Raw genomic sequence first — 26,141 nt, 5'->3', positions numbered from 1 at the left:
AACCGTTCGCGACCTCTCCACAAATGACTCTTTCTCCCCCTGAGTTTTCAAAAGGCAAAAAGCTTTAAAAGCTGCAGTTCAAACAGGCAGAGAGGTGCACACAGAGAGAGGAGGGGTGGGCGGGCAGGCGAGGCAGCCAGGAGGGGCCAGGCATGGGGGATGGCGTCGACCCCCTGCTGCTCGCCTGGCTCACCTGGAAGAAAAGGCCCGCAGGTGAGGTGCCTGAAGGTCAGGATGGGAAGGAGCAGTCCTGAGACCAGCATCCCCGCCCATTCTCTGTCACTGGAGCCACCCCGAAGGGATCTTGGTAGCCAGGGTTGCTGTTCATTGAAGGCTTCTCTCCGTCTCTCACCCCGGCCACCTCTCAGCCCGAGGACCTCAGTGGCCCACCGCCAGCTTTACTGCCCTCACCTTGCGCCACTGCCCCGGGCCTCAGAGTCTCGCTCACCCTCTCTCTGATGGGACTCATGGCGCCACCCACCCTCAGCGGGCTCTGTGACTCTTACCCTCTCGCTGCCTAACTGCGCCAGTGATACAAGGCCTTCATGCCAGGAGTTCTCCTCCCCAGGGAGCTGATGGGGCAAGGGAGGTGATCCGGCAGTTTGGGGAGGGGTAGGTTGAGAGTTCCAGCCCCACAACCCACCCCAGGTCCCACCTGTGCAAGCAAGAGGGCGCGAAGTCCACACACACAGCCCCATTTCCCACCGTCACTGCAGGCACGAGGGGCCCTGCCTGGGTGGCACCCACCTCCAGGAGCCCCATGGCCAGGCTAAGGCAGAGCCCTGGGTACAGCAAGCTCGGTACCCGCCGGCCACTTTCCTACACGGGGTCTGAGGCCAGCCTCCCCCGCCTGCCTAGAAGCAGTCCATGCGCAGCCAGACCGCGGGGTTCAAGGGTTTTCTACCTGAGGAAGCCAACCCAGGGCTTCTCTTCTGAGTTGACAGCATGAGGAGGCGGCGCTGGGGAGCACGTGCGTGGCCTGAAGGTGATGGGGCTGGAGGGCGAGATGGGGTGAGTGTGGGGCCAAGTCCCAGCCCCGGGTGGGTGGCGCGCCCCAGAAAGTTCCACCCCGGACCCCCACCCTCCCGTCCACGGGGCGGTGAGCTGGGCACTTACTGAGGTTCTGGAGCAGAGACGACCAGGTCTTCATGCCCAGCATCCTGAGCCGCCCCCCGGGCCGCGGGACCCGGGGACTCTAGGAGGGGCTGCTCAGCATGGCCCGCGGCAGAGGCAAGCAGTAGGGGCGTCACGGGGCGGCAGAGGACGGGCCCGGAGGGGGCGGAGACGTGGATGGAGCCCCGGGATTCTGCGGGGGTGGGGGGGCACGGAGCAGCCGGGGCGTCCCTGCGCGGTGCGCCCTGCCCGCGGCGCGGAGCCCGAGGAGGGGCCGGGGCGCCTGGGGACCCCGCAGCCGCTCACGCCGCCCCCCGGCCCCGCGCCCCCGGCTTCACGCACCGCCAGCCGTGGCCGCGCGGCCGCCTTGCAGCCACCACCTCGTCCCCCGCCCGGCCGGCGCCGCCTCCCGCCTCCCGCCTCCCTCCCGCGCCGCGGCGCCCCCGCCGCCCTCCCCCGCCCGCGCTCCCCGGGCAGCCCCCGCTCCCCTGCACTTGATAACGCGCTTGTCAAGACTGCTGAGTTGTTCCTGACCTCTCCCCCGCCGCTGCTAATTAAGGCTCCGCCGTGACAGTTCAAGTGCCGAGCATCAAGTTTGCAGAACCAAAGCCTCTAATTGGGGCCGCTTTTCATTTCTCCATCCCCGGGGCTGGGGCTCCCCAGACCTGGGCACTGGCGCATTTTTCTTTGTATTTTTCATCAGGGAGGAGGGGGAGAAGGAGGACAGGCACCAGGAGAGGAGGGCAAGCAAACAACCAAAAGCCTGAGGGAAGGGAGGGTGGAGGGCCCCCTCCTGCCCAGCAAAAGCCAGGTGGCAGCCACAGGACACCTCCCTGCCAGACGACCTGACATCGCTTCTAACCCAGTCTCTGAGCTCTCTGACCTAGGGCTTTAAGGAGCTGAGCCCATCCCCCAGGAGGCGACTGCAGGGGACCTCCTGACACCTTGTGCTCTGGCAAGGAGGGGCAGACCCGAGACTGGGTGCTGGGGGCAGAAGGTGTGTGTAGCTCTGGTGCACACAGCCCTGCGAGCACAGCCTCCCTGCCCCTGTGGGGAGGTGCTCAGCCTCGCGCCCCACTCCCCCGGGGCCCGCTGGCCTCTCCTTTCCAGATAAGTGCTGTGAGCACCGAGGCTCTAAGTGACTCTTCAAGCTGCCTTTCTCCTCCACCGCCTACTAAATCAAGCTGCGCTGAGAGCCATGGGCTGGGAGGAGAGCAGGAAGGAGGGGCAGGGCTGCCTGCTGCTCTCAGGAGCTGGGGAGGGGTGAGGGCTGGGAGAAGGTCCGCGGGGAGGGGAGGAGGGGAGGGGAAGAGGAGGCCCAGCCGCTGGGATGGAAGAGGGGAGCTGCAGGAGGTCCAGTGAGGCTGGCTGGCGAGGCCTCTTAGCTCAGAATCCTGGAGCTTCACGCAGCACAGGGATTATGGCTCTCCCAGCCCTCCGACTGCAGCCTGAGAATTCCAGGTGATCCTAATTAAAGGGGTGGGGGCTTTCTTTTGAGCCACTACCCAGGCGATTCTTATGACAAGTCAAGTTTGAGAAACAACCATGTACACCAGGGGGTCTCGAACCCCTCGCAACAGATTAGAACCACCTGGGTGCTTTTAAACCACATTCCCCCTTGCCTGGGCCTGCCCCCAGACCAATGACATCACACCTCTGGGCATGGACCCAGCCACTGGTATTTTCTAAAGCTCCCTGGGGGTTCCAATGTGCAGCCAAGGTAGAGATCCTTTGTTCCAAACCAGTGGCTCTCAAAGGGGGGAGGGGGGCTTGTCCCCAGGGCATAGTTAGCAACCAGTGTCTGCAGACAATTTTGATTGACACAACTGGGGGTCACAGCGCTGCTGGCACCTGGTGGGTCAAGGCCAGGGATGTTTCTCAACACCCTGCAGGGGACAGAAAAACCCCCATACCAAGGAATCAGCCAACCCCAAATGTCAACAGTCCCAAGGTTGAGAAACCCAGGGTGAGCCAATCCCCCACCAGGCAAAGGCCCTTCAGGAACTGTCCTCCCCTGCGCCCAGCTCAGGGCTTGCCCGAAGCAGGTGTTCCCTAAGGGTGTAGGGAGACACGGTCCCTGGGTCTCCTTCCCACTCGGGAGCTCACTCCTTCCCACCCAGCTGGCTGCCGTCAGCCTGTGACTGTTACAATTGCTTCCTGTGTTGAGCTGAAATCTCTTAACTTCTACCCCACTGGGCCAAGCCCTTTCCCATCTGTCATCAGACTTCACGTCCTTATTTGCAGCCCACTCTCAAGGTCCCCTGGGTCTGAGCTGCTCCAGCAGACTCTCCCCACCCCCACCCTGGCTTCCTTAGCTCCTTCTCCATTGCTGTCCCTGGTTATGGGACGTTCCTTGGCCTGTAAACATCCTCCTTAAAGTGCAAGACCACAGGACCGTGTCTGCGCATGGGTGCTCCGCTCTGGCCTCCCACGCCCCCAATCTCTTCAAGTCTTGGAAGTGACATTAGCTCGGGCAATGAGAGGTCACTGCCGGCTCCTGCCCAGCTTGGAGCAGCTGAGGCCTCATTCACCCTAACCCTAACAAGTGAACTCCCCCACTTTCTGCTTGTCAGTTTACATTGGAAACAGAGTTTTCGGCTTTACATGAACTACCTTGCATTTTACCAAGTGCTTTCTTCCCATTGTCTAGGAGATTAGCAATATAATGCGGTTTCCAAGGCCAAATCGTCCAGCGTCCCTCCCTTGAGGGTAAGCCCTGGCGGTCACCCCTGCTGGACAGGACAATTTGGGGAGTTTAAGAAAATACCAGGCTGTGCCCCACCCGTGAGCAGCTGTATCAGACTGTGGAGAAGGGGCCCAGTGTGTCTCAAAGCACCCCGGGTGGTTCCAAGGTGCAGCTACGGCTGAGAAGGGCTGCTGGATGGATCAGGGACTCAAGGCCTTCTCCAGGCCAGCCCATTTGACCTTGAACACACTTGGTGTTTCAGGCTGGAGTGTCTGTAGGGGAGTGTTTATCTGGTCAAGGGATGTGGGCCAGGAGCTTGCATCCCCAGGACAGCGTGTCCTTGCTCGTCGGAGGCCAGGCACTGGGTGAAGGTATGTGCACTGCGGGGCCCTGGGGGCTCACGCACCCCAGCAGGAGGACAGGATCCCAGGGAACAGGGTCTGCTTTCTGGTAGAAACTCTTTGGGAAGCTCCTGGGAGGAGCCAGAAGCCTGGACTGAGATCCAACCAGGCCATCCACTCACTGCGTGAGCTGGGGGAATAGCTCGGCTTCCCCGGGTGTCAGCAACCCCCTCTGTGAAGGAGGGGTGAATGCCTGTTCAGCCTTGCACAAAACAAGTGCTCAAGACCAAAGAGAGAAAGCCGCTGGGAAGGAGAAACAAGTCTCAGCAGTGACTTGCCTGAAGCCACATAACTTGCAGGGCCTCAGTATACTCATCTGCAGGATGGGCAGACTGGGCTCAGTGACTCCCTGGAGTCCTCTACCTCTAATCCAGCCCTTGGCATGAATTAACAGATCCCAGCCACTCCCCACTAAGCACATAGGCAAAAGGGACCAGGCAGAGCGTGGAAATGGATGCCCTGGTCTCCCCAGAGTGAAAGGGCAGCTGGGTGGTTTGTGCTGTAAGCCCCTAAGAGCCAGTGGGATGGTGATGGGAGCCAACAGGAGCCCAGGGAACAGGGCTGCCAAGTATAGTTGTCCAGACTGTTCACTGCACAAGAGCTCCTGAAGGAAATGGCAAGTGGGAGCTGAAACCCAATACTCACTCTACTCTTCAACAAGCACCTGGGCATGGGATGGGTCTGCCTGAAGCAAGGGGTAACTTCTAATTTGCACAAAGGAGCCATATGGGCAGGTGGTGGCTCCGTGGAGGGGCACCCACAACTCCTGGATGCATGTGGAGACACAGAGGGTGCCCGGGGGTGGCGTCTGCAGTTGGCAGGGTGGTTGTTCTAGATAGACTCCGCCTGCCTCCTGACTTCCTCTCGATGCCATCTTTCTGGGTGAATGAGCACAGGCGGTGTCAGAGGCCACTGTGTAAGCAGAGGATGATGAGCCGAGTCACCACAGGCAGCAGCTGACGGAAAGCCTCAGTCCCTGCCAAGGCCCTGGGCATAGGGTGGCAGGAGCGACAGCGGCCAATACTCCTGAGAGAGGGGAGGGCACTGCTTGCCCCACCCGGACCTGCGGGCAGGCAGCACGGCTTCTCCCGAGCAGGGAGACGGGTACCTCCTTGCTGAAGGTGAAGGAGCACAGCTCCCCTCTGGCCTTGGATGGAGGGTTAGCAGTAGAAAGACGCCCCAGGCTCCCTGAACCTGAAGCGACTTTGTCCCTCCTGCAGTACAGAGGGCCTCATGCTTTAAGAAGCACCAGCATCCCCAGCAGCGCTTGGGAGAACACAGCCTTGCTCTGCCGCCCAGCATTTCTCATTTAGCAGGTCTGGGGCGGGGCCTGAAAATCTGCATTCGTAATGAGTTCCCAGGAGAACCCCACTTTGGGAACTGCTGCTCTGGTGTGATAGCCACCCACAATGTGGAAGCCCCTGCCACTGGCCAGGACGGCATCAACAGGAGATTCCCCTGGACCCTGGGCTTCCATGCCCAGCTCAACCAGCCTCTCCATCTGGGCATCCTGATATCTGGGACAGGGCCTCCATCTCTCCATGCCCCCTTCCAATGCCCTCCTGCTAGGGCCATGTCTGCTCAGCTCTGGCTGCCCTGGGGCGCCTCCTTCAGCTCCAGCTGTCGAGTGCTCCCCTCCAGGCACCTGCACCTGGAGACCCATTCTCCAAGCAGGGCCTCATTTACCTGTGGCCTTACAGCTCCTACCTCAGCTGTGTTCCCTGGGCTGCACTCCTCCCTGCTCCTTGAGGGCAGGACTGTGCCTTTTCTGAAATGTCCCCTGGCATCCAGCCGGGAGCTAGGCAGGGGGTCCCCGGAGCTGGAGGGGGTCTGAAATGGCTGGCCCAGTCCCAAGCGCTGGGAGGCCAGGTCAGCGCCAGCTGGAGCTGCAGAGGGGGCTCTCGGGAAGCCCAGAGCAGATTGTAGGGTCTGGGGAGTCAGATCACACCTGAGCACCTCACTAGAAGACAGGAACCAGAGTGCACCAGGATAGGGTCACTGCTGTGTGCCTCAGTCTCCTCACATGTAAAATGGGGTCAATAATAGCTACTTCAATCTCAGACAGAGAATGTATGAAAATTACACATCACCAATGCTACCACATCTCAGGATCGAGTGAGGCAGTGTATGGAAGGCTCCGCACAGGGCCCCGCACACTACCAGCCCTTAATACATGTTGGTTGCTGTTATTTCTACTGGAAAGCAGGGTTAGCACCAAGCCTTGGTTATATTCTCCCCATGCTCAGGATGGCTCCCTCCACTCCTAGAGTCTGCCACTCTGCCCAGCCGGGCTGAAGCTGGATGCCTGTGGGGCAGAGGCGGGGGTGGATCGTCCCCAAGTCTCCTTCCTGAGGCATGAGGACATGAGGACCTTGCTGGCAGCTTCACCCAAGGAGGCAGGGGGTGCTGTGTGCAGGTGGCCCCGGGGCCCTAGAGGAGCCCATCCAGCCCTCACCCTCACCCTGCTCTCTGCATGCCTGAGCTCAGCCCCCACCAGGTCCTGGGACGATGACATTTCTCATCACCACGAGGGAGACTGTAAAGCCTGCTGTGCTACCCTACCGGACAGAGAAACCCAGGATGATCTGTACCCCAGCCCCAGATCAGGGACCATCGGAGGCAGCCTCTCCCCTCCCCTGCAGTGGGCAAATGCTGGGACTCATGGCCAGGCTGGTAGCTGCAGTCCAGGCTAGGGGGAGTCTCGCCATCCCCTGTCTCCCTGCTACCCAGCTCAGGGTGGAGATGGCTCCCTTCTCTCCTCCTCCCAGAGCGTCTTCCTTGCTCTGGGGTCCTGACCTTGCCCAGATAAGCTCTGACGGGGCCTCTACCCTTTCGCTCTCCCCATCCTTATCTGACTATGTGTGATGCAATCCCGACAGCCTCTAGGGCAGACCCCACTGCCCTTTCTTTTGGGGTCAGAGGCAAGCAGGAGGCAGGAACTGCCTGGCTCACCCCCACAGTCACCCTGGGTAGACAGCGATCTCAGGACGCTCACTGCTGAGGTTCATTTATCAGAAGATGCTTTCAAGCCCAACTGGCTAAGTCTTCCAGAAAGTAAGCTGTGGAAGCCCTTGGTCAGCTTTTCTGTCGGGAGTTGGTTTCTTGTGACTCAGCAAGGGAAGGCCCGTTTTGTCCTGGGCTGTGCTGTGAATGGCATCTTCTTTGAGAACACAGCCTGCCCGTGGTCTCTCCTGTGAGTCCCACCGTTCCTGGCAATGGCGGGGCTTGGGAGTGTGGTGGGTCACAGAGGGCAGGTTCTCCCCGCCAGGGCCCTGGGTCACCACAGCAGCCTCCTAGCGGGTCTCTCACACACCAGTGCTCACCCTGCTGCAGCCTCCCTCCCTAGAAATGCTTAATCTTCTTTAAATACCACTTAGCTGCCTCAAGTCCTTTCTGGAAGCAGAGCAAAAATGGCAGAACACACACACACACACACACACACACACACACACACACAGAGAGAGAGAGAAAAAGCGCAGGAAAATGACTCTCCACCCTGTCCTCAGGATGCTTGGGGATTTGCAGTGGGGTCCACACCACCCCGGACTTCCTGGCAGTGTGAAATGGTGGGCTTCGTGCTGCTGAAGGTACAAGCAATTTGGAAGTCCCAGAGCATAAACTGGAAGGCAGAGAGGGTGGTGGAGATGGCTGAGCCCCCATGTTCCAGAGTAAGCTCAAAGGGTCCCACCTCCAAGTCCTTCCTCCTGCAGGGCCTCCCCACTGGAGCGCCCTCTCTCTCTCCCACTTCGCCTCACTGGATTCTGATGCCCCAGCTCCACTGCTTCTCAAAACCAAATATAATGCTGACGACAGACCCCCTTTGCACCCCACAACAATATACCAGGGGTCTGGCCCAGGTGTCCTCCACAATACTGTCCTGCCCCTCGGTAACCCTCCTCTGAGCCAGGACTGGGTTAGCTCAGGGAGGCACAGCTGCCTCTGGACACAGGTGAGGAGGAGTTGAGAGGGAGGGCCAGCCGCTCAAGTTCAAATCCTAGCTCTGTTACTTACAACTGGGTATCCTGGGGCAAGTCATTAACCTCTCTGAGCCTTAGTTTCCTCATCTCTAAAATGAGGATGCTATGAGTTTATTTGCATTGTAAGGCACACAAAGCAGCGCCTGACCCCAGGGGTGGGGGTGGGTCCCTGAGAGGGAAGGGCCTTAGGCCAGGATGGGGGTTAGGCAGCAGGATGGGCCCCAGGTAGGCGTGAGATTGGAGAGAGAGCAGGACACTTTCACCCCCAGACAGCTGCCTGCACGTGGATGGGTCACATTCCCCCCAGTCTTGTCAGAAACTGAGAGCATAACTCCACAACGTGGGAAGTCTTGGCCACCTGAAGTCTCCTGCGGGGGAGGCAGCTTACAGCGTGCCAGGCTCCCTGAGTTTGTCTCTCATCTGAGACTGAGCCATCAATTCCAAACGGGGCTGAGTTGCAGCCCAGATAATCGGGGGCCCCCAAATGAGCAGAGGCTGTGCTTGCCCTTCTGTTTCCTGGGCAGCCGCTGTAAACCCCACACCGGCCTGAGCATGGGGTGTGAGTGGGGGCCATGGGGTCTGCTGTTAGAACACCCCAGCTCCATCCCCAGCCCCACAACGAGTAGACTTCCTTCCTTCCTTCCTTCCTTCCTTCCTTCCTTCCTTCCTTCCTTCCTTCCTTCCTTCCTTCCTCCCTCCCTCCTTTCCTTCCTTCCTTCCTCCCTCCCTCCTTTCCTTCCTTCCTTCCTTCCTTTCCTTCCTTCCTTTCTGTCTCTCTCTCTCCCCCTCTCCCTCCCTCCCCTTCTCTCTCTCCCCCCCCTCTCTCTCTCTCTCTCCCTCTCTCCCTCCCTCCCTCTCTCTCTCTCTCTCTCTCTCCTCTCTTTCTTTTCTTTTCCTTTCTTTTCTTTTTCCTTTCCTTTCTTCCTTTCTTCTTACACCAGGTCTTGCTCTGTCTCCCAGGCTGGTGTGCAGTGGCACAATCTTGGCTTACTGCAGCCTCAGCCTCCTTACTGCAGCCTCAAACTCAAGCGATCCTCCTGCCTGCCTCCCCAGTAGCTGGGATGACAGGCATGTGCCACCACGCCAGGCTGAGTGGAGTTTTGGAGTCTCTGTTTCCTCACCTGTAAAGAGGGACCCTAGGGTCACCTTGGAAGAGAATGAGGCCCTGCTCTGAAGGGATAACTATCCAATCTGCAGGTGTTTATTGCAGCTGCAGGGCGCTGGTCAGGTCATCACCCCAACTCTCTCCTCTGACGCTTACGAAGCCTCGTAGGATGCACCCGTGTCCCCATTTACAGAGGAGGAAATGGAACGTAAGGTGCCTGCACAGAGCCTGGCACCCAGAAGGTTGAGTTGTGGCTCTCCAGAAACATCTGTCCACACCCTCACCCTCTGCACCTGCACAGGTGACCTTATTTGGAGGCAGGGGCTTTGCAGATGTGATTAACGTAAGGCTCCTGAGATGAGCTCATCCTAGATTAGGGTGGGCCTTAAACCTAGGGAGGAGTGCCCTTGTAAGAAACACAGAAGGAGATGCAGACCCACAGAAGGCCACATGATGACGGAGCCAGAGCCTGGAGTGACGCATCTACATGGCAAGGAGTGCCAAGTGTGGCCGGCACCGCCAGGAGCTGGGAGGAAGGCTGGAACAGATCCTCCGCCAGAGCCTCCAGAAGGAACCCGTCCTGCCGACACCTTGACTTTGGACGTCTCCAGAACTCTGGGAGAGTCTGTGTGTGTTGTTTTGAGGCCCCCAGTTTGGGGTGATTCATTACGGCAGGCCCAGGAAACTCATCTGGTGTCTGCCCAGGAGCCTGGCTACATGGATGCTCCTGGGAACATGAGCCCAGCCAAAAGGGCACTGTGGGCTCACTGGCCCCTGGACCCTGCTGGCAGCAGGGGAAACTGAGGCCCACAGGCATGCCTGGCCGGCCACCCCTCCTGAGCTGTTCTGCCTTGGCTTGGAGCCATTTGCTGGCTGCTCCCCTGCCACATGGGCAGCCCTCCAGGGTCACTGCCTCCACCAGGGCTAAGGGTGAGGAACCAAGGGCCTGGGGCAGCCTTGGAGAAGCTCAGAGGGTATGAAAATTACACATCACCAATGCCACCACATCTCAGGATCGAGTGAGGAAGTGTATGGAAGGCTCCGCACAGGGACCCGCACACTGCCAGCCCTTAATAAATGTTGGTTGCTGTTATTTTTACTGGAAAGCAGGATTAGCACCAAGCCTTGGTTATATTCTCCCCACGCTCAGGGTGGCTCCCTCCACCCCTAGTGCCTGCCACTCTGCCCAGCCGGGCTGAAGCTGGATGCCCGCAGGGCAGGGGGCAGGGATGGAATCGTTCCCAAGTCTCCTTCCTGAGGCATGAGGACCTGGCTGGCAGCTTCACCCAAGGAGGCAGGGGGTGCTGTGTGCAGGTGGCCCCAGACCCTGGAGGAGCCCATCCAGCCCTTGCTCTGCTTTCTGCATGCCTGAGCTCAGCCCTTACCAGGTCCAAAAGTGTCAAGCAAGTGAGGCTGGCCATGGTCAGACACCCGGGGGTCCTCCCAGAGTTGGCTGGGTGCAACCACCTTGTGCAGAGGGAAAAGGAGGTCTAGTGAGGGAGGGTGCCGGATGAAGCAGGATCCCCCCACAGGAAAGGCAGTGGCGCCCCCTCTTCCTAGCCCCCTGGGCTCTAGACTTCACGTCAGGAACTGCTCACCTAAGCCTGGTCTTATGGGGTGTGGGGCACAAACCAAGCCCTGCCCTCAACAGCTGGGGCTTCAGGAGCCACCCTCAGCCCTAGGGTCACCACCTGAGGGACCTGCTACCTCTACCCACCGACCTCCTGATGAAAGAGGCGCCTTCCGGTGGCTCAAGCCTGTAATCCCAGCACTTTGGGAGGCCGAGACGGGCGGATCACGAGGTCAGGAGATCGAGACCATCCTGGCTAACACGGTGAAACCCCGTCTCTACTAAAAAAAAAGTACAAAAAACTAGCCGGGCGAGGTGGCAAGTGCCTGTAGTCCCAGCTACTCGGGAGGCTGAGCCAGGAGAATGGCGTAAACCCGGGAGGCGGAGCTTGCAGTGAGCAGAGATCCGGCCACCGCACTCCAGCCTGGGTGACAGAGCGAGACTCCGTCTCAAAAAAAAAAAAAAGAGGCGCTTTCACACCCTGGCACGCCCTGGATGCCCGATGCTGAGTCCTTCGTACACACTGCATCCATACACGGAGTGATCTGCCCAGCCTCCACGGAGGGAAGGGAGGTGGAGGAGGGTGGGCAGGCTGCTCAGGGCCCCTGAGCCACCGTGTGACTTTACCGCAGAGCTCCCCAAAACAGCGTTTCTTCACACCCCCATCAGCCATGCCAATGTCTAAATCTAGAACCTTCCTCCGATATGGGAGCGGGAAAGGACTGCCTTGCAGTTGCTAACCCCCTGCCCCCATTTTACGGGTGAGGGACCCAGACCCAGGGGCGTCCGTGACTCATCTGTCCAAGGTCACAAAGAATCCTGGTGTCCCTCTGCCCCGGACTAGCAGCACTGGGGACACAAAACCAAAACACAGAGGTAAATTGCCAAACCGCACAGCCAGAGACAGCAGACAGCTCCAGGGAGGACCCTCAGTGCCCACAGGGTGGGTGGGGTTGGAGGCACCGAGCAACCGCTCAGCCCCCCACCCAGTACTGCAGCACTCGCCTAGCCCAGCGCCTGGCAGAGGGAGGGGCCCAACCCCAGTTTGTTAACAAAACAAACAGGGGAGAGAGAATGCTAAACTGCTGCCACTAACAGAAAAGATGCCCGGAGTTCTGCCCACCGCCCACCAGGGGTTTCTCTCTCCCAGGGCTTGTGCTGAGGGTCAAATCCTTCTCTGAGTTTCAGTGAGGCCTTCAGGAGAAGACCACAGGCCTCCCAGTGGGAACAGCCTGGGCCCACTGGGGCAGGGGATTCCAAGGAAGGAGGGAGGCCCTGTGAGATGCAGCAGCAACCCAGGCTTCCAGGAGAATCTGTGACCTTTAGACCAGGGGCTTCTGGGCCCCACTGGGGTAGCTTTGAAAAATCCCAGTAGCCTTGCCACAGTCCCAGATCAACCAACTCAGAGTCCGTGGGGGTGTGGCCTGGCCATCCGCATTCGTTAGAGTCTGTCCCCAGGTGATGCCCTGAGTTGCCAGACAGAGGCAGAGGCGGGGGCCGGGGTGGGAACACACACGCTCAGCACCCGCTGTTAATTACCAGGGCCCACTGGCACGTCCCAGCTGATGAGAGTTGGGTAAATAAATAAATAACCGCGCTGGCAGGGTCATCAAACATCATCACATTAGGGACGCGAGGAGTCAGACAGCTTGACTCTCAAAACATAATCGGCTTAATTGCGGGGCCTCGATGCAGGCCAGGGTGGCAAATGGCTTCAGCACTCCCATTCGTTTCATTAAAATCCAATTATTCGTGCCGGACACAGGTCTCTCTGGCAGGGACAAAGATGCATCTTCAGCCATGGTCTAACCTGACACCGAGACATGGGCCTTGGGTGGGGACGCATCTTGCTTACAGCACGTGGGCCCAGTCTCCCTGGAACCAGAAACTCGGTGGGGGGAGGCAGGCAGAGACGGGCCTCTTGGGTGGCCTCTCAAGCCAGGTGGCCTGTTATGAGGAGCCTAGCAGTGTGACTGTGGGCTTCAGTGTCTCCACCAGGCAAACCATTTGTGGTGCATCCACACAATGGTGCACTACTCTGCAACAGGAAGGAACCAACCACCAGTGCACGCACCAACCACCGCCAGTGCACGCAGCAACCACCACCAGCGCACGCACCAACTTAGATGGGGCTCAACCCTGGCACACTAAGCACAGGAGTCTTTGTACTGAACGCCTCCATCTGCATGACATCCTAGCAAAGGCGAAACAATAGAGTCAGAAAACAGACCCATGGCTGCAGGGGCTGAAGGTGCAGAATTACCACAAAAGGACGCCGTGGAATTTGCTGAGGTTGGAGGCGGAATTGTGTAAACTGTGGTGGTGACTGTGAGAATTCACCGACCAGTATGCTCAAAAAGACTGAATGCTCTTGTGCATAAGCTATATCTGGATAAACGGGGTTTGTTGTTTTTTTTTTTTTTGAAATGGCGTTTTGCTCTTGTCACCCAGGCTTGAGTGCAGTGCTGCAATCTCGGCTTACTGCAACCTCCGCCTCCCAGGTTCAAGCAATTCTCCTGCCTCAGCCTCCCTAGTAGCTGGCATTATAGGCACACACCACCACACCCAACTAATTTTTGTATTTATAGTAGAGACAGGGGGCAGGGGAAGGTTTCCTCATATTGGCCAGGCTGGTCTCGAACTCCTGACCTTAGGTGATTGGCCTACCTCGGCCTCCCAAAGTGCTGGGATCACAGGTGTGAACCACCGCACCCAGCCAAACCTGGCTTTTAAAAAATATCTAAGGTGGGTCGGGCATGGTGGCTCACGCCTGTAATCCCAGCACTTTGGGAGGCCGAGCCAGGTGGATCACAAGGTCAGCAATTCAAGACCAGCCTGGCCATGATGGTGAAACCGAATCTCTGGGCATGGTGGCGGGCGCCTGTAATCCCAGCTACTCAGGAGGCTGAGGCAGAGAATCTGCTTGAACCCGGGAAGTGAAGTCTGCAGTGACCCGAGATTGGACCACTGCATTCCAGCCTGAGCTACAGAGTGCGACTCTGTCTCAAAAAACAAAAAATAAAAAATAAAAAACAGTAAGGTGGCTGGGTGCGGTGGCTCGTGCCTATAATCCCAGCACTTTGGGAGGCCGAGGCAGGCAGATCACCTGAAGTCGGGAGTTCGAGACCAGCCTGACCAACATGGAGAAACCCCATCTCTACTAAAAATACAAAATTAGCCGAATATGGTGGCATATGCCTGTAATCCCAGCTACTCAGGAGGCTGAGGCAGGAGAATTGCTTGAACTCAGGAGGCGGAGGTTGCGGTGAGCCGAGATCACTCTATTGCACTCCAGCCTGGGTGACAAGAGTGAAATTCCATCTCAGAAAAAAAAGGTCAGGTGCCTAAAATAGAACTGGCCACAAAGTACCCACCATGGTAATGGGGTTCCCATTACATGGGAACAGCTGGGCACAGCTGTATGGTTCCGATTCTACACCAAGGGGCTGAAGGGAGAAGGCCACTGGGGCTGAGACTAGGCCCTTCCTTTTGGGCCAAGCTGGGAGCCCTGGTGGGCATGGTGTGGCAGGAAGGGGAGTGGTGGGCAGAGGCGGCACAGTCCAACTTTCTGTGTTTTATTCCCCACCAGGGAAATGATTATTATTGTTGGCATTGTTGTCATCATCAGATTTGCAAGGTGGATCTTCAAATGCAACCCTTATATTTTGCAGGAGACAGGATCAGAGAAGTCAAGCGATCTCTCCAAAGTTACACAGCAGCGATCCAAACCCTAGGCATGCTGGTCCCAGTGCCCCGAGCTCACAACCACTACACCTGGCCCCCTCCTCAAAGGTTACCAGTGTTTCCTGAATGCATCTCAGCTGGGCTGGGAACAAGGCATTTGGGCTTCATAAGCGTCCATTCCGGAAGAGAGGGCAGGAGCCATCGCTCACTCCGATTTCCAATCAATTTCACTTGGCAAGCGTTGCTTACTTCATCTGGGCCTATGGAAATTGGATTCTCAGGTGACCCTGTGGCCAAAGGTGGCCAGACAGGGCCATGACTGTAGCCGGATCTGGGAGCCAGGGCTCTGCTCTTCCCCACCCGCCATACGGCCTCAGCCCGGCTGCCGGGAGGCCCTGAGGTTTCCCAGCCATCCCTTGGCTTTGTTTTTCTGGGCCCTTCCAGGCCCAGAACCATCCAGAAAAGTCAGTTAGGCCGGGAACAGCTGCCTGGCGCCTCTTGAATGGCTCAGATGTGGTGCACGGTGAGGCCCCAAGCCAATAGGCTGCCACTAGGTGAAATGGGCACCATTAGAGTCACAAAGACCAATTAAAATGAGAGGAAAAACAGCCTTCCGTTCTCCCAGGGCACCCCGGCCAGCTGCTCCCTGCTCCCACCTCACTGGCCCCAGGGGCTGCTCCAGGCCCGGTTTCCAGCCCGGCTCCATCCTGTGCCCGGCCACCTGCCTTTGACAGAGTCAATATTGACGCCTGAGAGGCCTCCCGCTCAGGCGAGTAGAGGGCTGAGGGGGTGGAGGGGCGGGGAGAGGCAAACAGCTCCTGGATTTTCGACTCAATTGCTGCGAGGAGAGATGAGAAATTGCCTTTCTGACCCAAAACCGGAGTTCACAGCTGCACTTCATTACCGATTTCTCCAGGAGGCCCTGGGAGAGGCTCGGCTCGGGAAGGACTCACCTGTTAGCAGCAGCTGCCGCCTGCCTCTTTCATAAACACGTTGGTGGTTTCCTGCCCGGGGTTGCAGGGCCGGGGATGTGGGCGGCGTGGGGCGGGCTGCCAGTGGTGCCCCCGGAGCCCCCCTCCATCGCCCCTGCCAGTTTGCATTAACTTGGCAGATGGAGGGAGGAAGAGGCGCCAGATAAGTGTGCAGGAGGGAGAGGAAACGGCCACAGGGTCGGCTCTGCTCACTTTAGAAGGGACCAGAAGGTGAGGAGCACATCTTCCCCCTGGGGTCCCGCCTTATCTCTCCATCTCATGTCCACTGCACAGGGCTAACAATAGCATGACAGATGACTGGAGCATCTCCAGGTACACAGTAGGCACTCAGCAAGTGCTCTCTCGCCTCCTGGCTTGCAGCTGGCCTCTCTGCTTTTGAAACACCACCGTTCAACATCTGGTCATCACTCAAAGAGCACAGCCTCCTGCACCCCAGGGGTCCTCCACCCTGGCTGCACGGCAGAATCATCTGGAGAGCTTCCGGAAAGATCCTGAAGCCCAGCTGTACCCCAGAATCCCTAAGCTTGGGCCCAGGTATGTTTCCAGAGCTCCTGGGCAGCTGGAACACAAAGCGAGGCTGAGACTCTCCGTCTGGGATCATTATCTGGACCTTCATGTCTGCACATCTTTTTCCAGAGAAGGTGATACGTGCAGGTGGCGGAGCCCAGAGCTCGGTACACTACTGGGAGGAGGCAGAGGGCTGATGAGCCCTCGCTGGCTGCCAGGTTCTCTAAGCTTCCTTCCCAGCTCTGCTTCTCCCTCTGCCATGAAGATTTGCAATCCTAAACCACAGCAAGCCCTGAGGTATCAGCGGCTGCCTCCAGTCGCCCACCAGGAGCTGACAATGAGAAGCTGTGTGACCCTGGGCAAGTCACTTGAGCTCTCTGGACCTTTGCTGATGAGCTTGGAGACTGAACCAGATGGCCGCTGAGCTGTGCCTGAAAGGCACCTTGGGGTCTGACCTCACGCCTAAAGGTGCAGATGGCTGCTACCTTCGGAAGCAGTGGCAGCAGCTCACTACCAGTCCTTCTCAGTTCAGCCTCCACTGAATTGAGTGATCAGTGGTGATCCTACTGGGTGATCCTACAGAAGCTCTGAGCCCCACAGAGCCTCAGTGGCCTATCTGGTTAGTTGGAAGATGTGACACCTCACAGGGTTGCTGTGAGGGTGAAATGAGGAAACAGGCACAGAGCAGGCGCCTGGGCCATGATGGTGACAGCTGGTGACAGCTGGTGTGTGCTGAGCACCTGTGTGAGCCAGCTCCATAGCCAACCTGAGTCCTCCATCCTCCCAGCGCACCAGTGTGGCTGGTTCTTTTAACGGCCCCATTTTTCAGATGAGAAAGTCAAAGTCCAGAGAGGTCATCTGCCCAAGGTCAAGTGGTGAATCTGGGACTTGAACCCTGAATTGTGAGCCCCAGCTCCTGGCCACCACACGCTTATATGAGCCTTCTTCCAGTGGCTTCTCAGGGCCACTGGGGCCTCAGAGTGGCCAGAACAGACAGCGGCCCAAGAAAGAATCCTTGTGGGGAAACAGGGCCCAGAACACGGAGGGCCTGGGGGTGCTGCACACTCCTAACTAGTGCCTTCTTCCTTGCAAAGCAGGCAAGGTGGGCCCGGCATGGCCCTGGTTACTGGGAGGACCCACAGCACGCCCAAGCAGGGTCACTGCCCAGGGCAGGCTGCTTTGTGTCCTGGCTCAAAATACAGGCTCAGCTCAGGGTGTGTGGCCCATAGGGCACCTGACACTGTGCTGGAGGGGTCGGAGGAGCCAAGCCGAAGGGGATGGGGTGCGGGGCAGCAGGCACACAGAGCAGGAGGAGGGTGTGCCCGTGCAGAGGGAAAGGAAGGCCAGATGGGGACAGCTGGAGCGGGGTTGCGGGCCCTGGGAGGAACCTTGGGAAGCACCAATGAGGAAACTGAGCCTGAGACAGATGAGCCAACCTGCCCAACGCACCCAGGAAGCCAAGCGGAACAGGACGCAGGCTACCGCCTCCACCATGCCTGCTCTTCCCTCGTTCCTCTGTTCCCCAGGGCTGAGCTCCAACACACAGTAGGTCTCCCCGCCAGGCAGGCAGAGAACCTGCTCGATGGTGACTACCAAGGCACCCGCATCCCGCAGGGGCCAAGCCCCGCCCGGGCTACCCTCTGCTCTCCACTCCTGCTGCTGTCCTTCCACACGAGCCCAGTCATCGCAGAACCCAGAGCCAACGCCGGGCCCACTGGGGGCTCCTGGCAAACAGGAAAGCCACCAGGAATGCCGGGGTGGGGGGTGGGCATTGCCCACCCATGCCTATCACGTGCCAGGCGTTGGTCCAAGAGCTTACAGCTAGATCATCTCCAGCACTGAGAGGTTCAGTTGTTTTTATCACTGCTTGACAGATGGGGAAACTGAGGCAGAGAGCGTTGCAGCCACCGCCCAAGGTCTCACAGCTGAGAGACCATGAGGTAATCAGGCCATCTGGTCCCAGAGCTCCCACGTTTAGCTGATGAGTGGAGGATGAAGCAGAGGCCTTGTTGTCCTGGGAAATGCAGGTCCTCCAGGGAACAGGCCCTGACGTTGCAGATCTGACGCCAAACAGCTCCCTGCCTGGTGGGGTGCCAGGGCCAGGCGGGGCTCTCTGGAAGCAATACTACTACCAATCAGGCTGCTGACAGCGCTGATACCAGCAGCTAATGTTTACAGAACGCTCACTGTGTGTGCACCCAGGCACTCTTCCAAATGCTACACGCACAGCCGTTACCCATGGAACCTCCCAAGCCTGTTAGGTAAATGCCATTATTTGCCCATTTCACAGATGAGGCACTGGCAGCACAGAGAGGTTAGGACACCTGCCTGAAGACACACAGCTACTAGGTGACAGTGCCAGGATGTGAACTCATCAGCCTGACCCCAGCGAGCTGCAAGGCGGGCCCCCAGCAGAACTCCCACAAGGGCAGCATGGCTGCAGGGGCCAATGGGAGCAGGCCAGCCACCCACCGGGGCAGCTGGTGGGAGTTCTCCCTCGCGCCAGGAGAGGGCTGCTGCTGCTGGCGCGCTCCCCGAGAGGCCAGGCCTTGCAAGGGAAGCAGAAATCTGTCGTTAACACAGTGCCAAACCCAAAGTGGCTGCTCCCAAACTGCAATCCAATAAAAGTGCGACTTGTCTATTTATCATCCTCAGGGCTTTTTATCACAGTGCAGATGGCTGCTACCTTTGGAAGGCTCAGCAGCTCGCTGCCAGCCGCCCGCCACGCAAAGCTTAGCTCAACAGAATCTGGGCCTGCACCTGTGAGGGGTCTGGGGAATGGCCGCCCCCCCTTGCCGTGCACGGCCGCCAGCGAGCACACTCAGGGCTCGTCCAGCCCACCTTTCCTCAGCCTCTCCCGCCCCCGTGCTCACAGTCCGCCTTTGCAGAGCGGGGAGGGGGGTGGTTTGCTGGAGCAGGTAGCAGCACACTCGCCCCTCCACTGTGCTAGCGGCAGTGGCGGCCACACCTGGTGTCAGCCTCTAATTACCCCACGTGGCAGCTACTCCCGGGAGAGGAGAGCAAGCAGCAAGGGGCCCCATGGGGGACGGCAGTCAGGTGTGTGGCACCCCGATGCCCAGTGCCAGGCGGCTCAGAACAAGGGGGCCCTGTGGGGTGCCACTAGCGATTCAGGCTGGAAGATAAAGCCAGGGAAGATCAAGGGCGAGGCGCGCAGAAAAGACAGCCCCCGCTCCCCTGCCTGCGTGCGGCGGGAAACCCAAAGCATGAAAAACTGCTCAAGATCACGGCTGGTGCGGAGCCGGCGGCACACCTGGGCCTCCTGTGACAACGTGGGCAGCGGGGAGGCGGGGGAGGCACAGCCAGCGCCACGGGAGGGGGCACGGGCGGGACACCCCAGGGTCAGCGATCCGGAGCTTCTGCTCCCCCACTGGAAACACTCTCTCAGAGGCTGGAGGGGACGGGGAGAGGGACTGGGGCTGGGGCCCAGCACAGCGATGGCACGAGAGATCAGGCCTGTGCTGGATGCTGGTTCCCAGCTTGCCAGTGGGTCACAGGAAGCAGCTTTTCTAGCAACATGGAGCCCTGCTATAGCGTGTGTGCACGTGTGCATGTGTGTACGTGTGTGGAGAGGGCTGAACGATTTACCCCAAGCGGACTGCAGAGGTCCCGGGGACACCTGCAACCAGGGCACTGCCAAGCCCGCAGGCCATGACTTTTGCCCTCTGGACCATAACCCAGGAAACAGAACACCCCAGAAGCCCCTGCCTAGGGTTCCCCAGGCTGTCCGGTGTCGCCTTTCCAACTAAACCAGACTCGGCAGCTCTCGACGCCAGCGAACTTCCTGCCATCTCTCTCACCTCCCTGGACAAAGCCCTTCACAGCCTCTTGAGACACCGTCCCCTGGTTGCCTTTGCTTATGTCCCTTGGGCTGGCTAGAAAGCGCTCCCTGACCGGGCACGGTGGCTCACGCCTGTCATCCCAGCACTTTCGGAGGCCTCGGTGGGCAGATCACGAGATCAAGAGATAGAGACCATCCTGACCAACATGGTTAAATCCTGTCTCTACTGAAAATATAAAAATTAGCTTGACTTGGTGGCATGTGCCTGTAGTCCCATCTACTCAGGAGGCTGAGGCAGAAGAATCGCTTGAGCCTGGGAGGCAGAGGTTGCAGTGAGCCGAGATCACGCCACTGTACTCCAGCCTGGAGACAGATCAACATTCCATCTCAAAAAAAAAGAAAAAAGAAAAAGCGCCCCCTTGTCTCCCAGAATGTGGCAGCCACCCTCCGGGGCCCCCTTCATCACAGGAGCTCTCGTATGGCCCGGCCCAGGGCTTCTGCAGATGTGCTTTCTGGTCGCCACAGGTCACCGAGAGCAGGCACGATCTCAGCCTGTAGCAGAGCTGGGAGCTGAAGTTCCAAGAGGCTGGGGCACCCAGGCAGAGGGACCTGCCTGGCACTTTCCCTGCTGGGCCATCCGGCTCTGAGGTCCCTCCGTCAGCCAAACACGAGGCCTTCTGGTGTGAGGACTCCCTAGCAGGGAAGGCAGGCGGGTGGCGGTGGGGACGCGGCATCGCACCTCCTGCTGCCAGGCCTCAGTTCCCTGCTGCACTCGGCTCACGCCACGGGAACAGCGGGAAGCATCTGTCACCTATGCTTCTCTGAGTTTTTACTTTTTGTAATACTACTACTTAAGTTTCTACCCAGAATAATAACAGTTAACGGTTATATAAACATTACCATGGGCCAGGTAGAAACGCTTTCCATCCATTTCCTCACTGGATCTCAGTAACACGAGGAGGAAGGTCATTGCCCTAGCTCTGTTTTACAGGTGGAGAAGTGGCCACGGAGAGGTGAAGATACTGGCCCAAGGTCAGCCAGTGGGAGCCAGGCCAGGCTCTGGACCACGCACTCCACTGTGCTGCCTCTTGGGGTACACGGACCAAAGGGAGAAGCAGGCGAGATGGGCCTGGAGAGGGTGGTCTGGGGTCTGGCGGGCCATGGTGTGCTGAGGACAGCCCCTCACGGAGAGGGCATTAGCACGCTGGGGAGGAAATGGGGCCTGCACTGGGCTGGTCAGTGCCCCCCCAACCACATTCACGTCCACCTGGAACCTTGGGCTAGGACCTCACTGGAAAGAGGATCTTTGCGGATGTCATCAATCAGAGATCTCAGATGAGACCATGCCGCTGCAGGGTGGGCCCTCGATCCAATGACGGGTGTCCTTATAAGAAGACAGAGCTCGCAGGGAGGACGACACGGGCAGACGGAGCCAGAGGTCAGGGTGATGCGGCCACTAGCCGCGGGACACCACGGGTCACCAACAGCCACCGGAGCTTGGAAGGGGCAAGGATGGATTTCCTCCAGGGGCCTCCAGGAGGAATCAAGCCCACCAACACCTTGATGTCGGACTTCCAGCCTCTGGAACTGTGGGAGAACACATTCCTGTCATTTTAAACCACGGCATTTGTGGCAACATGTTACTGCAACCACTAATACGGGAGCTACTGGGGCGGCCGCTGCCAAGCAAGGGGGCCAGGGGCTGCCTCTCCACCTGATGGGTTGCCTGGCCCACAATGCCACCTGGGTGCCCTCTGGGTTTGCAGCAGCAGACACAAAATCTAACAGCAGTCACGTCACACCTGTCTCCTGCCAAAAATTCCCAATGACCCCTTGGCCAGATCCTAGATGCTGTGCACCACCCAGTCTCAGTTTACCCCCTGTGCTTCCCAACACATCATCCCCTCTAGCCTGCCCGAGCCTCCCCTCACTCTGTCCCTTCATTCACTCATCATTCATTCATCCATTCATTCAATAAACATTTGTCCACCACCTGCTGGACACCCAGCGCTGGGCCAGGATGCAGCAGGGAACAGGACTGAAGTCCCTGCCCATGTGGGGCTGATGCTGAGACGGGGCCAGGATGGTAAACAAGGAACACACAAGCAAGGAACAGTGTTTCAGCAACCGGGGCCCCACAACGGAAACAAAGGCAGTGAAGGAGGTAGCGGAACAGCTATTTAAGGAGGAGGGGGGCAGCAAAGGCCTCTCTGAGGAGGTGATACCTGAGCTGAGGCCTGAAACAAGGGCAGGACTAAGTTCTGGGAATATTTGGCAGAAAGAGCTCCAGGCCATCCACAACAGCAGGTGCAAAGGCCCTGAGGCAGAAACAGATCTGGCTGTTTGCTGTTTGGAGACCAGTAAGGTGGTCAGTGCGACTGCAGCAGGGGCCCACGTGGAGGTGGAGATGAAGCTGGACAAGGCCGCTAGAAGCCAGAGCATGCAAGGCCTTTAGGCCATCGTGAAGAGTTGGGATCTTATTCCAAGTGGCACAGGGAGCTGCTGTGATGTAGGGGGTTTTGGCAAGGGAAGTGAAATGGGCTCTCAGATGTTCTAAAGTGGTCCATCTGGCTGCTGCAAGGAGAAAGCATTGTAGGGGTTAGAGGGGAGGCAGGGAGGTGAAGGAGGAGCCCACTGCCATCAATCCTGGTGTCTTTCTCTGATCCTTCCTTCTGTCACAAGAGCCTTTCCTGGAAAACTCCTACACATCCCTCAAGACCCAGCTCAAATGTCCTCTGTTTTGTTTTGTTTTTTTATTTTTGAGACAGAGTCTCACTCTGACATCCAGGCTGGAGTGTAGTGGTGAGATCTTGGCTCACTGCAATGTCTGTCTCCCAGGTTCAAGCACTTTCAGCCTCCTAAGTAGCTGGGATTACAGGCGCACACCACTACGCCTGGCTAATTTTTGTATTTTTAGTAGAAGTGGGGTTTCACCATGTTGGCCAGGCTGGTCTCAAACTCCTGACCTTCAGCCACCTCGGCCTCCCAAAGTGCTGGGACCTCAGGCGTGAGCCACAGCGCCAGTACATGTCCTCTGCTTTGTGAGTGTCCCTTAACCTGGTGATTCTCAACTAGGAGTGGACTGTGCCCCCCAGCGGACAAATGGCAACGTCTGCAGACATTTTTGGTTTTCACAATTGGGGGGTGCTACTGACATCTGGTGGGTCGAGGCCAGAGATGCTGCTAAACGTCCTACAATGCACAGGACAACCTCCACCACGAAGGAGGAGCCAGCCCAAATGGCAACAGTGCCGAGGCTGAGAAACCCCAGTCTGTCTGCACCCTGCAGCCCCCCGGGAGCTCCCTGAGGTCCACGCTCTGCTGTCACAGCACTGGGATCAGCCGCCACCCATCTCCCCGCCAGCCCCTCGTTCCTCAGGTGTGGCCCAGCATACGGGTTGGCCTCCCAGGAGCTTGCTGGACGTGTGCAGCTCAGGCCCCCCCCCCCCAGCAGGTGGCCCAGGGCTCGAATTGCCATGAGGCCCCGCGTGATGGGTGAGGACTCTGGTGGGACCGCGTCCTCCCGGAAGCCAGGCCAGGGCTGAGTCAGCTGGCCTCCCAGGGCGCAGATGTGGCCTGCCCAGCTTCACTGCAGCCCACAGTTTCCAAAGCTGCAGGAAAAGCTCCCGGGAAGGCCCTACCTCCATAGGCACATTCCAGGCTGCACTGTGCCCCCATGACGGGTCCTGGGGCCTCAGCACCAGAGCTTATCCAACCTGAAAAAAGTAAAAGCTGCAGGGAGTGAGACCCAGTCAGATTAGCATCCAGCTGACCAGTGACCACTGACCCCAGCCAGGGAACCGGGTGTGACCCTTGGCAGAGTTAACCCCAGGTCTTCCCTGTGTCGGCTGAAGGCCAGCAGCTGAGTCCTCATTCTGGAGTGGGTGTGAGAAAGATGATGTTTGGGACTGTCCAGCTGCCCATCTCCTGCTCCAGCAGGTTCATCTCAGATGCACATGAAACTTCTGGAACCCAAGGAAGCGCCTCCCCCAGATGGCAAGTGCTTAGTCCAGTGGCTGGCTGTCTCCGGGCAGTGGAAAGGAACACTGTACAAGGAATCCTGAGGTCTCAATCTGGGCTTGTGATTCGCTAGAGCAAGCTGCACCTGCAGCTGTCCTCTGAATGTCCTGAAGGTGTTCCCCAGTCCCCAGCAAAGCAGAGGACTGACTGACTTCTCATCCTCACCTCCAGACCCCAGTGGTCTCGGTGTTGCTGAGTCAAGATGTGGTTCGAACCATCCATTCATTCACTGACTCAACAAACATTTACCACACCCAGCCCCACGATCGGCACTGGAGACACTTTGGAGAACAAGACACGGGACATCAATTTGCTCAGGGCTTAAACCCGAAGGTGCAAGTGTGTGTCTGTGGAGCTCTGTGTAGACTGTGTACTGTGCATATTCATGCATGCATGTGTGTGCACATATGTAATGTGTGTCTGTGTATCTGAGTGTCTCTGCATATGCATGTGTGCATGCATGTATCTATGGGCGTGCATGCCTGTGTGTACATGTATACACATATGTGTGCATGCCTGTGAGTTTATATGTGTCTGTGTGTGAATGCATGCATCTGGGCCTGTGGATCTGTGATCTCTGTGCACATGTGTGCACTCACTTTTGTGTGCATGCGTGTGTATGCACATATGTGTGCATATCTGTGTGTGTGCATGCATATGGATCTGTGGATCTCTGCGCACCTGTGTGTGCACTTTTGTGTGCATGTATGTGTGTGCACACGCGTGTCTGTGTGTGTTGGGGAGTGTCTTCACCAGTCGAAGCTGGACCTGCAGGCCCATCAGGAGCCCACCCCCGACTGACACAGGCCAGGAATTACAAAGCACTTCAGCGTGACGCCTGGTGTGTGTGTGTGTGTGACCATGTGTGTCCCCGCCTGTGAGTGCCTCTGAACAAAGTACACCGTCTACCTCTGCGAGCCCACTGCCATCTGTCTCTCCCCCTCCTGCTCGGCCATTTGAGCCAGTGGTGGGAGGGCACCCCCAGCCTCCCAGGCTGAGAGAGCCAGATGGCAGGAATCAAGGCCTCATCTTGCCCCAGGGAGGCCAGCGCCCGAGGCCACCCCCACTGCTCCTCCCCGGCCACCTGGGTCACAGGGCAGGCCACTACCCTCATTCTTGGTGCCTCCTGGCTGTAATGACCCCTGTCCCCGGGCCCCACCTCAGAGGCCTTTTGCCTCAGCCACATAAATCACCATCCAGGTCAGTGCCGGGTGAGCGGCCAGGGCAGGCAGGGCACGTCCCCCGGGTCTGCAGACAGAGTGGCTGCTGAATGACCCCTGACAGCCCTGGCTGGGGGCCTCGGAGGGAAAGAGGGCAGGTCGGGAGGCTCTCGTGTTCCCCTGGGCTTTGTGGGTGATCTTGGCTGTGCCCCACCATGTGTGGAGGTTGACTCTGATCACAGGGCCTGGGGCAGAGGAGCAGGCCCACACCTGCTCAGGTGGCCTCTGGAGGCAGGCAGGAGGCCGCTGGGGGACGCTTACCCTAGGACCGCGTGGGGAGATTCCCAGGACGCAGTGGTCAGTACGGGAGCTGCACAGACAGTGCCCGCAGACCTGAGTGCTGGTCTCAGCTCCGCCAGCCACAACTGAGTGACCCAGCACCCTTTGCTTCTTCACCCCTGAAACTCAGGTGCTCACACTTACTTTATACAAAGTTCCCCAAGAATGCAAGGCGGCAGTCACTCATCAAGCAGTCATTCAACAAACAGAGGCCCAAGAGGCTGTGGCTGAGACACGCAGGCTCTGGAAGCAGCCACTTGGTGTGAACTCTGGTGACTCGCTTCCCAGCTGTAAGAGCATGGGCAAGTGACTCCACTGCTGGGGCCTCAGTTTCCCCATCTGTAAAAGAGGAGGCTGACAGCATGTACCTTCTAGATTGCCCCAAGGATTAAGTGAGGCAGTGCTTAGAGCAGGCCCACCACCCACAGAGCCTCTCCAGGCGGCAGCTGATATCACCCATGAGGGACCTCTGGGCAGGCCCAGGTACCAAGAACAGAGCGTGGTGCGCCCCTCGGTCTCCTGTCCCTCCCTGGAGGCCACCACTCCCCACTTTCCCCAGCAAAGAGCAGCACAGATCCAGACACCACCACGTGGCCTCCCAGGGTCCCCCAGGCTGGGCTGAATTCTCCAGCATCTGGAGTACTGAGTCTTCATTCATTCACCCTCTCATTCCACACATTCTACAGTGTCTACCTGTGTTAGGTACCCCGTGGGGGCTCACAGACTGATGGGGAGGCAGAGGCGGAAACATAGTATCCTATTGGGGGCCACAGAGAAAGGCGGGCAGC

General features: G+C 58.4%; 1 protein-coding gene and 1 long non-coding RNA gene across 9 annotated transcripts in view; one reads left to right on the top strand and one right to left on the bottom strand.

Moving 5' to 3' along the window:
* GSE1 (Gse1 coiled-coil protein) overlaps positions 1 to 26,141 on the bottom strand; it is a 513,676-nt gene that overhangs the window by 213,984 nt on the left and 273,551 nt on the right. The window contains exons 1-2 of one of the 8 annotated variants that reach the window (XM_077987024.1): positions 1,117 to 1,469; positions 905 to 994 (exon numbers count right to left, since the gene is read on the bottom strand). The exons of 4 other annotated variants lie outside the window; for them this stretch is intronic. In XM_077987024.1, coding sequence (XP_077843150.1) covers positions 905 to 994; positions 1,117 to 1,159 — 133 coding nt within the window. In that variant the 5' untranslated portion in view covers positions 1,160 to 1,469. Of the gene's footprint in view, positions 1 to 904; positions 995 to 1,116; positions 1,497 to 26,141 lie in introns of those variants that run through there. 3 more of the 8 variants (XM_077987028.1, XM_028841076.2, XM_015126735.3) reach the window with 3 other exon arrangements.
* LOC144338289 (uncharacterized) lies at positions 961 to 18,680 on the top strand. The gene is made up of 3 exons (XR_013412287.1): positions 961 to 1,011; positions 14,524 to 14,644; positions 15,802 to 18,680. It is a non-coding gene; the product is annotated as an uncharacterized LOC144338289 (long non-coding RNA).

The sequence above is a fragment of the Macaca mulatta genome, chromosome 20 (assembly GCF_049350105.2).
Source record: "Macaca mulatta isolate MMU2019108-1 chromosome 20, T2T-MMU8v2.0, whole genome shotgun sequence".
Classification (NCBI taxonomy): domain Eukaryota; kingdom Metazoa; phylum Chordata; class Mammalia; order Primates; family Cercopithecidae; genus Macaca; species Macaca mulatta.
Note: the sequence above shows the minus strand (reverse complement) of the source record. Positions and strands in the feature narration are given on the sequence as shown.